The sequence below is a fragment of the Hylaeus volcanicus genome, chromosome 1 (genome assembly GCF_026283585.1).
Source record: "Hylaeus volcanicus isolate JK05 chromosome 1, UHH_iyHylVolc1.0_haploid, whole genome shotgun sequence".
Taxonomy (NCBI): domain Eukaryota; kingdom Metazoa; phylum Arthropoda; class Insecta; order Hymenoptera; family Colletidae; genus Hylaeus; species Hylaeus volcanicus.
The window spans coordinates 2,554,531-2,565,907 of NC_071976.1; the positions used below are offsets into that span (position 1 = coordinate 2,554,531).

Consider the following 11,377-nt stretch of genomic DNA (forward strand, 5'->3'; position numbering starts at 1 on the left):
TTATTTATGTACAAAGTGTCTGAAAATCCAAGAGTAAACCCAAAACGTACAATAACGTTTTCCCATGGAAAGCTTCGTTTCGGTGAAAATCGATTTCGAAACCGTCGGGGTTACGCTCTAGTGTTATTAACCCTTTGCTGATGGAGCAGTTTGAAACCGAGCAATCACTGTGGTCCTACCACTTTTTTATATGTCGCAAAAAAAGCCGCACGCATGTAAAAATACAAATAAAATGGAGCCAACTGTGATTACTATGGTAACTCTCGAAACACGAGCACATGTATTCATCGAGCCCTGTTGATAATTTTTTTCTTCCTCTCCGAAACACGCAGATAAAATCAAAATAATCAGTGCAACTTTTATTTATTCTGCGAACGTTTTGATTGTAAAAGGCTTAACGTGAAATTTTCGAAGGGTTAAGCGATGTATCGATTGATGCGCACGCAAATTTTGATTAAATATTTAAGTATCGTCTGTCTGCAGAAAGTAGAGGAAGACGGATAACGAAAGTATAAATAAATAAACAGGAAGATATTTTCTTAAATTAAAGACGAGCGAGTCTCTAAACAAATTCAACCAGCTACGTTTACATAATTAACTACCTGCAGATCTGGTACATGTCTGGGAGTATCTTTATAATATTCGAATACGTAAAAGCATAATACGTTGGATTCGGATACGACGAACCAAGGGAAGGGAAAACCTAATTATCTCTTTCGTTCCTGACGACACGGAAAAATGTTTGAAACGTAATTTGAAAAGCTCCAAACGGCGTATTTGCATAAGATCTAATTACGCAAAGGCATTTAAGAGTCGTCCATTGTGGCCGAGGTTTCACCGCCCAAACCCTTATTTAAATATTGCTTTCGCCAGGTGTAACGATATGAAAATCGTCGGTAAATTGGAGTTGGATTATAGAGTTTTCATTTTCGTGTTTTCTGGCACTTTAGAAAATCCACTTGAAGACAAACTTTGGAGAACTGGAAGAAGAAGGTATTGTTATTAAATATTGAGCAAAGATATTTTACGAATACGAGGCTGGGATCTGGTTTGCTTGGATGAAAAATCAACTTCTTTTATTAATTACATTTTCTAAAGGCTGGAGACCTTAAAATTACGTCCTTAAACTTTATGGCGATATTCGAAGATTTATAAAAGTTTGAGAGAACACTATACGGGTCGAAAAAACACAACTTGAAACGTCAAGGGGCTGCGTACACCCATGTGAGTCGAACTGTTGATAAAAACACAAGGTTCAAGATGTATCAAAGGATTTTCAAATAAATGGAATTTTTTACCCTGAACAAAATTGTCAAATTCATCTGACCTCGTCCTAGGCACATGTATCAGAGCCGGGGCGAACGTTACCCCGAATGAAGCATAAAAATTCCAGATTTATTTGTGGGAATAAAAACAAACGAATCTGTCGCTTACTCCGCGGGAGACTGAATAATTCGCTTGTTTTTCTTCCCACAAATAAATCTGGCGCTTTTATTCCAAAGATGATGGCCAAGTGCAACTCCAAACTACATTGTTATAATAAATACTGCACAATAAAAAATAAATGTACACATATAATGTATTATTGACTGACTCGATTTACTCACCGTAGCTTTCAAGATATTCTTCTTCGATAAAACTCAAGTGGTACGTAACATATATACAACCTTTTCAATTTTAATCAAATCATGCTCGATTGCAATTGAATAGAATAGATGTTGAAGACACCTTTGGCGGACCCTTTACACTCGGAATCGAGTCTGCCCACCTCTGGGACCCCTCGCGAGTCAAACGCAGCTCCGCTAATTCTCCCGAAATCCTCCAAAAACCCGAACCTGATGCGACAATTTCCAGTTACAGATTCCTCGAGCCCCCAGCTTCCAAGTTCCACTTCATTTCCGCTGAACCGGGCTTGCGCATAATATCGTAAAGTTTCGTTAAGGACTGTCCGGCAGATTTTCCTCCCAAGCCAATATCGTGTTCATGTCCTTAATGTCACGTGTGCTCCATGGCTCGAGCGGATCCGTGGGCGACGTCGGTGGCGAAACCGCCTTATTCCGCTCGATCGATTCTCTTCTCCTCGGTGCAGGCTCCTCTATTTCCTTGGGCGATACCCTGTGTGCATGCATCGCGCAGAACAAGAACCATTAAACGAACGGTCAATCGGACGACGGTCTTCGGGGCCCGGGCATAAACATAAATTTCAATCGAGAATAAGTAAACGGATTTTCGGCTCCGTCGATTCGCCGGGAAGGAACCGATAAGACGTTTCAATTTTTCCTTTGTTATGCTAGAACAGTACGAGTCTGGGAAGGTGGTGAGGGGGGAGGGATCGCATATTGAATACGCGACCGCGATACGAGACGGTGTACGTATAAACATTGCATTATATCGGAGTTTCAACGTGAGTTTTGTTAGGTTTGCATCCTTTCAACTTGGTTTTCTCGCGATCAACTTGTCCCGTATTTATGGCCATATGCGAGCGGGGGTTGCGTTTGTTTGCCCTAGGGATCTACGTGTTCGACGAGTGGGTAATTTATCGCTTTATCTTTTATAAATCAATCGCCGAAAGACTTTATATTAACTCTTTGTGGGTAAAAATCAAGTACGACGATGCGCTCTGATTTTGTTTTATTTGTTATCGAGTATACGTGTAGAATTTCCGGGGAATTGTATCGCAATTTCATCCGTTACAAGAAATAAATGGTTCTCGTCCGCGAAGAGGCTTCGAAAGCATTACGTTTCGTGCCCGTGAAACACAAGAAAGACATTTCAATTTGCTTTCGAATATAAACTGCTACCGTTACTGATTGCTTTTGCCATTTAAATTCCTTCTCCCCTGACCAATATCACGTTCGTTATTTCCAATCGTGTTACCGAACGCTTGCATATGTCATGATCCAATTAACGCGACAGTTTCATGGTACCGTGGAATTAATTTAAAAAAGATCGATGCCGTAATCGATCGTTTATTACATCAAGGTTTACGAAATAATTGTGGAACTCGGCCCTTTCATTCGAACGGACTCCAATAACAGACGATAGCAGCCTTGGGCTAACTAAATGACATTGTAAACCATCCAATCTCACTTGGATTACTTGTTTCGCAGTGTCATTCATCAATTAGGCCGTTTCCATCATCTTTGGGACAGATATCGTACGACAAATCGATGGATGGAGCGGGTAACATGGTCCGCATACCAACGAGCATGTAACAGTTGATTCGTTATATTTAACACTAGATTTACAAAGACTTTTTGTACGTCTATCTCGAGTTAAGTATACCACATCGACCTAGCGTTAACAACAAAAAAAAAAAGAAACCGTCGCGTTAGTTGAGAAACACTGCTCCGGTTTAGCTTATTTTTTCGTGGAATAATAAATGGGGAAGACGTCCCATTACGATGATTAATCGCAACGATGAGAACTGCCACGCGGCTTAATTCTGTCGTAGGAGTTCGAATGAAAGACGAGGGACGTGTCCGCGAAAGTGGCCGCGAGCGGAAAATCCGAGGGAAACAGCGACGAATCTAAATAGGAAATCTATGTTCCGATATTGCGTGTTCTTGAGACACAGGCATGTCGACACAATCGATCGTTGATACTGTGGCTGTGCCAGAATCGGCGTGACTCGCCGCGAACCATTGTAACTCCGCCATTATGATGTAATTATTGTTCCGAGTTTGGCCAGAAAGTTGTACGATTCTATACTTTCATTTCCATACCAATGGACATTGGTCGAATGTTTCCGAGTGTATAGAACAGAATGTCGTTGTAGCTAGGAGGACTTCCGGCGAAGTTATTCGATTTTAAGAACCGAGCAGTATAGTTCGACATTCGACAAAAATTAGTTTTGTATAATGTAATATATTTTATATTGCATATAGAAATATATAATTCATGATGTAGATCTGAACTGACGGTTCAGTTGAATCGATCAACGAAGTGGTAGAAAATTATAGAAAAATGTCCATGGAAATCCTGTGAAATGTTAGTCGAAAAACGCAAACGCTGTACTAGATATTTTGGTTACACGTACATCGTGAACTGATTGCTCGATGTCCTCCAGTTCGAAACAGACACCGTGCCTGATAATTATCTCAGACTCCTCGAGGTCGAATTCAGTTCCTAATTGAAATGTACGTTCAATTGTCATGAAATGTAAACAGTGCTGAGAGAACAGGACAGTATATATCGGAAATACAATATCGACAGTTCCCATCGAATGCTACAACGTTTGAAACGTCTACTGAAATATCCAATTTTCAATGTAGTTGCTTTATATCGCTTTCGCGTGAAGCGCGCCGACGAGGATTGGTTTATGTTGAAAAAAAAAAGAGGAAGAAAAAACAAACTTAAACCGTTCCGCGAGAGAAATTGCAAAATACGATCAAAGAGAGATAGACGTCGTTGAGCGACGCAACACCTTTCTCTATCAAATTTATTCTATTTTCGCTTAAAAGAGGGCTACGGTTCGCCTCGAGTCCCTGAAAACACCCTGTATAATCGATGAGGTACGACTCAGCGAAGAGTCGGGAGACGAAATTCTCGAAATAGCTTTCTTTTCCATAAATTGTGGAGATACTAAATTTTGCAAGGATCTGCTCGACACACATTGCTTTATAACCAACGGTTTCCCTTCGAGGAATCGAAGACTTCGATCGGCTATAGAGCGCTGCCTCGTTTCCCGATGCAATTACTACTTTCCTGTAATGGTATACACGCGTATATAAGATGCCTCCTTAGTTTTGTTAAGCAACTCTACTTAGACTTCAAACGACTGTTGCCACTCTCGATAACCATCCTAACAAGCGGCTTCGATTCCGCTGCGTACCTAGACCTACTGACCTCGTCGATAGGTACTCTCAACCCTCTCGGTTGGCAAAAGAAAAGCAAGATACTGCATTCTATCAATGTGTGTTATTTAGACACAACTTTGTAGAAACAGTACTTCGAAAGGTATTTTCAGTATCGCGTTCTAAAGATTTCAATCCTAATTTCTGTTAAATCACGAAAGCATCATTCTATATCGTAGGATAAGGGGTATAACAACTGTCTCGATGCTATGGGAACACCAGTGCCCAACTATTCGAGGCCCAGACACCGGGTGGTGCGTAAGCTGAATCCGCAGAAGCCTGTTCCAACGATCCTCACTGGATTCTATATGAGGATTTCAGCTCGAGTGGACTTGGAACCCACGTTAAACGCGAGTAGTGTTGAAGACGATTCCGTCACTCGAATTCGATGTAAAAGTCGTTACTTGAATGCGGGTATTAAAGGTAACCCGATTCGCGGCAACCTCGTTCTGCATCTATAATCTGTCGACAAGAATTTCATCCTTCTCGACGAGATCCACCTTCCAGCGCGGCTATATCGTATTAACCTGCGGTATGAATAGTGCAACTGTGCACCGCAACTACACTACAAACCACGAGTTCCGTCGAATCCCGACACTCAATCGATTACAAGTTTATTTTCGCGGTTCCGGTAATACTGGAACTGGGGGAATTTGTATGTCTGGGTGCTCGTATTAATGAACTTAGTGAATAAGTGATGTTATGTATATACAATTCAAAGAGAGTTTGCGTGGGTGTTTTGGGACAAAGGAACAAGGATTTCATTCTTCTCGACGAGGTTTATGTGCTATAGAAACTATACCGTGAACCAGGAGCTTTCGATGTTCGATGGATTAAGAGGAATTTTATGGCTTTCATAGTTCACGTGATACTGGAACTGGGCAGGCCCTCTCGAACCCACAGAGGGTGGAGCATCGAGGGTGAAAGTGCAGCTTACTGACTTGAAATGTATGTATCGATAATTTTAGAATGTCTCATGGTATCTCAGCAAAGGTTACTTCAAAAAATAGTACAGAAGTCCCATCTGTATTATTTTTAATAATTGTATAACCTGCAGTATTGCTTCCGTACCTGTTTCTGGCCGTTTTGGGGCGACGCTTATGAACTTTGCTGGAAGCACCGTTCTGGTTTACTTGGGATTTAATTGTTTCGGCGGACCCGGCACGACCTTCAATTTGACGGTTCGACGGGTTCACTTCGGGATCGTTGAGCAACGGCTGGTATCGAGGATTTCCGTCGACGGATGTGGAAGACGTGGATGACAGCTCGTCGTCGCCGTGCCGTGAACGTCTTCGTGTCGTGATAAATCTGTTGTTCGCTGATCTTATTCTGCGAAGACGTGCCTCGGTTCCGAGCAGGTTGTCGCCTATGGTAAGGCGATCAGTTTTCTTAGGGGTGGGGTAACCGTGGTGTCGCCGTCAGGAAGTAAGTTCATCTTTGCAATTTATCATCCTGGCCAGATTTATTCCTTTATCATAATTTATCGCGATATCCAACATTCGGAAAATGCAAAATTCCTTTCACGCGGATAACAGGTGACTCGTTTCGATTGTATCGTTTAGGCGAGAGGGACAAGGACGAAAATTTGAAGATAATGTAAATTACTCCCCAACAGGAATTTATATCAGAGGTAATAGAAACTAAGGAATATTATTTAATCGAGTCCTTTAACCGAGTAAAAATAGAAACTGCTGAGTTGGTAATTGATTCTCCTATAACGACGAGTCAAGAAAGGATTTATCATTACCGCCAAAGTCGTTGTCGCTGGATTCGACGAAATATTGCTTTTTGACGACCGTGGTCTGCTCCTCCGCGGGTATTTTGGTCATGGTAAATTGTTCCAAAATGTTTAGATTTATTTTAGAGCTTGCTGAGGTTTCGACGCTTGCCAGGACACGTTCCGCCATTTTTTGTAGAATTTCAGGATCAGTCGTATTTTCAGAAGCAATCACGAGGTCCAAAAGAGGATCCTTGATATCCTCAGCGGTAGTATCTGGAACATAAATGTATATTTAGAAGAAATGAATGACCAAACAGTCGGCAATCATCGAGAATCGCATTGTGATAGAATTGTATCGTAAGTTTTTCGTTTTTGTAGTAACCAGATTGGATCCTGTAAGCAATGTCCTCGTCATTCATACCTCCATATGAAACTTCCGACGACAGAAATAGACTTGTGTTCGTTACTTTAACATATAGAGTCGATTCCAAGTTTTATTAATGTTCCGCGCACAATGCTGACGTAATAAAAGTTGGTGGAGCCGCGTTAAATGCTGATGAATGTGAATCGTTTCGCGCCAAAAATGCTTGTTATGCATCGAAGCCCGCAACGCCGTTGAAAAAATTATAACGTATCGTTTAGTCGATTTTAACTGGAGTAGATTCGAACCAAAGATTCGCAATTTCACAAATAACTGTTTCTACCTGATCTAAACGTCAGATTATTTAAATCCTCTGCGTCGCAATTTTGAAATGGAACCACGTATTTTGTAACCGAGAGAGACCTTACGATAACGAGAATTGATTCGTAGAACAGACACAGTTGCGAAGTTCTTATAGCGAAGAAGTTAATGTCTCCCGAAACTTCACCCTTAAATATGATTTAAACTATTAACTGGGAGCATCAAAAACTACTTATCATTATCTCCGTTATCTTCAAGCTCTACTACTACTCGGAAGCTCGTTTAAATATTCGCGAGCACATTGGCGAAGTCTCGCAAATGGGCGAGAGTGCAGAGAATATTATTTTAATGAAACGACTATTAAATTAACTGACGTTCGTAACTGACACGATGAAGTCAATTATTATATCCAATTCTAGCGAACTAATTCAAAAATGTTCTCGTTCAATTCCCAGTATCGTTTCGAGGTATCGAACAGGTGTCGAAATACGTTGTCATTGATATTACTGTAACTATTGAGGTACGATTGTCGTCATCTTTTGTAATATCGATACAATTCAGGTAACAATGTATCATTGAAACTTCGATAGAAGAAATATGTAGCCGATGAGGATTATTGGAATGTTTTTATTTCTCACACTTACGACTCGCATTCTTTTGGTTCATTTTCTGCACGTTCACAGGCTCGCTTGGCTTCGGGTTTAGATCACTTCGACCATTTTGTTCCTTGTTCACGATCACCTTGGGTGGATCCTCTGGGGGTTGAACGGTTGTCGACACTCTGTCCTGATTATTAGATGCTACTTTTGTTTGATCGTTCGAAGTCTTTGGTTTCGATGGTTTCGGTTCGATATTGGTTGGAATTCCTTCCGTGGCGGTGGTCAAGTCTATATCATGGGCGAAAGCCATCATGTCCAGAGCTGTAGTCAAAGCACCCCCAAAACCAGCTGTCACCGCAGAGACTTCTGGTTGGTCCACGTTTCTGTGCAAACCAACACGGTAACCATCATATTTTTGCAAAATCGAAACCTGAGTGGTGAGTCGAATCCTCACTGTTTGGTTTCACCCTATATAGGCCACTGGTACTCGTTGCTACCACTAAGGAAGGGGCGGGAATTTTGTATTTCTAAGTTCCTACGCTCATCCGCAACAAAGCGAAAAAAATAGCCTTAGAGCTGCTTTAGCACACGAGTAGAATGTATATAAAGGAAATGCTTGCGCAATACAATTCAAGAGAATTCAGGTCTCATTGTTCACCGTGTTCCTCGAATTGCAGCTCAAGATTCCAGACTCATTCGTGACATTAATGTCGTCGAAGTCCAAACGACAAGTCGAGCTCGAAGCAATTACGCCGGCGATAAAAAGCGACATCGCGGTGCGCGCTGAATCATCCGCGCAAGGTCGACGTTTGAAAAGTTATGGTCGCGATGTTCATGGACGCGTAGACCTCGAGACAAAGGATAAGATGGAGCGCAACGACGATAAAACTAGAAACTCGAAATCGTATTCCAATGTTATACAACGCACCCCTCGATTTTTATTTAGTCCAGAAAGATGTCCGACTATCAAATTTCGTGTACCTGTCCGCGGTACCGCCACAGTCGAGTCCGGAGCACGCGACACTTTGACAGAATTCGCTGTAACTAACTCGAATTCGCGAGTCTCGAGAGGATGCCAGGCTTATAACGTCTGACATGACTCCAGGAACTCATTAACTATCCACGAATTCCAAGGACTCTCGATGCGCTAGGAATCCCGTGGTTACATGAAGGTCTTAGTGGTTAAGGAGATCACGGTGTTTTCGATCTGAAAGCGTTCAAGTTCCTAAGGTCTCATGCGAGAGTTTCAGGAGGATTCGTCTCTGAAATTTCCCAGGAACACCTCGGAGGTCCGAGGCAATTGCAACGTCACGGAAACCCATCGAAGACGGAATTGTCGCGTAGCGATACCAGGGATAAATCGAAAATGGGCCTGCAGCGTTTCATTTGGGCCTCGAGCGCCGTTATCGAACCTTAATCATAGCCACGACCCTGACGTGTTTGATACGATGTCGTACAACCCTAAACGCCAGCAGTGTTCAGTTATATGATTCCCGAGGTTGACGCTATTATGGCTCGTGACCCTGGAGATGGTATCTCGTTTCACGTGTGGGAGGACGACAGTATTGTAATTTGACAAGCTGGTCTCATCGGTATTAGACTGCGGCTCTGTTGGCGATACTCATCAAGCAAACGATAGCCATGATGGAAATGAGATTTTTATTGTCGCTAAACTAATTTTTATGTGTATATCTATATATTTGTATATTTTAAAAAATAAATGCGTCGTCCCGTAAGTAATTTTTTATATTATTCCTACAATAGATCCTTTCCTCTTATGTATCTTTAATCAGGATCGAATGAATCTCTAAATAATCATAAAAGTACGAACCAAACTTCTGCATTGAGAGTCAGAGTGGCAACGTTACTTGTGGGACGACGTAATATTTTCCATTTAACAATATTACCTGACTCTCACAGGCGTGGAGAAAGACGCACGTCCCCACATTATTCGTCGCAGCTCCTCGCCGGTCATGCCACGTTTCCTCAACTCATTTATCGTGACTTTCCCAACGCGCTGTAAGTATAAATCACGTAATCTAGAAAGTAACGAACTGCGATGCAACCGGGAATTCGAGCTAAATTACAGTCGTTACACCGTCGCAATGTTATAAACAAATTGAATTCGTAGCGGCCGTAAGCAATATTTCAATTCCTCGAATCGTTGTATTCCGCGCGTATGAATATTTAATAGGATTCGCCGAAAGATAAAGTAATGAACAATGATCGTAAGAGAGGGTGAAAAGCTTGCTCGAAAAAAAAAAGAAGCATCAACGGAGGAATCGAAAATACAAGAAATTTTCGAATCGGTTAACCGACGAAAATAATTACAGACAATTGTAATCGTTCGTTACAGGGAATTATAATTTTCGAAATTCAATAATGCATCGAAGACGCGGATTATTATCAAACCCACTCCCGCATTCGCGGATAGAAAATTTTACATAAATTATTAACAACGCCGATACTCGTTCAAATTTAAATCATTAATTATTCCAGGTACATTTGCGCGCAAAAGTTACGAAGTATGGCTTGAAAATGAAATAAATAATTCTGTTATACGCGTCTACCACGCATTCGTTAGACTATAGCTCATTAATACTTTAATTATACTATCCTCTACATTTGTTTTCCCATTTGCAGCCTTCGTTACACGTTAATTCTACGCTATATTTCTCTCCGTGAAATTACTCTTGTGATTTGACCTCGGGTGTGGAAAATGTTGGACACTTTTTTTTTTCTAATTTGAGAGAGCAGTTCAGTTCGAGGTGTATTCGTTTCCCCAACGACCACCAAATTCGAAAATCACGGCGTGGAAAGATTAAAAGAGGCATCCTGTGAATTGTCGAGCCAGTGGCTTCGCAAAGCATGGGGACACGTAATCGAGATTTAAATCAACGCAAAACCGCTGCGAGTAATGCGCGCAAAGTGAATAGCTGCGAGTTAATGATTCAACGACGCGTATTTTCGAAAAAAACGAAAACAATGGCGGGACAAAAAAGCACGATCGACGACGTTATCACCTTCCAATTCACCACGGCGCCTTTGCGTTGCTTCGCCTTGGTTTTCGATTTACTTTTAATAACCAGGACTCCTCGCTGCTCGGAGGCAGGGTTGTTCGGGTCGTCCCCAGGACCCAGCTTGATACTGTATTCCTGCAAATAGTTCTGCGCGTCTTTCTGCGATACCGCACGCTCCAGGGAGACCACGATTTTGGCCCACTGAAACCAGTTCGGACGCCTTAATATAAAACTTTACCTCCGACGGTCACTCGGAGACGAGACGTAAAATGTAAATGCGAATCGTGTAATGAAATATTATAATTTTATTTCGCTGCCGGAATGCAAACTTATTGTTCCTTATCGAGGAAGTAGGGAGGACTGGTCTGAATTATTCAGGAAGGTGGATCGTGGATTGGAATGGGTGCGCTTAACATAGTAATTATAAAGGATTTAATCGTTTACAAAGGGGGAAAAAATTTTATTTTTGAGTGATAAAACTTGTCAGAGTATCAGGTGTG

The 11,377-nt window shown here is 41.7% G+C and overlaps 1 protein-coding gene across 1 annotated transcript in view; it reads right to left on the reverse strand.

The window, feature by feature from the left end:
- LOC128884952 (uncharacterized) overlaps positions 1-11,377 on the reverse strand; it is a 34,190-nt gene continuing 22,813 nt past the window's right edge. Inside the window, 7 exon segments of the mRNA XM_054138705.1 lie at positions 1-2,115; positions 5,928-6,222; positions 6,604-6,849; positions 7,903-8,240; positions 9,765-9,874; positions 10,881-11,097; positions 11,358-11,377. The exon segment at positions 11,358-11,377 is cut by the window's right edge and continues 132 nt beyond it. Coding sequence (XP_053994680.1) covers positions 1,938-2,115; positions 5,928-6,222; positions 6,604-6,849; positions 7,903-8,240; positions 9,765-9,874; positions 10,881-11,097; positions 11,358-11,377 — 1,404 coding nt within the window. The 3' untranslated portion in view covers positions 1-1,937.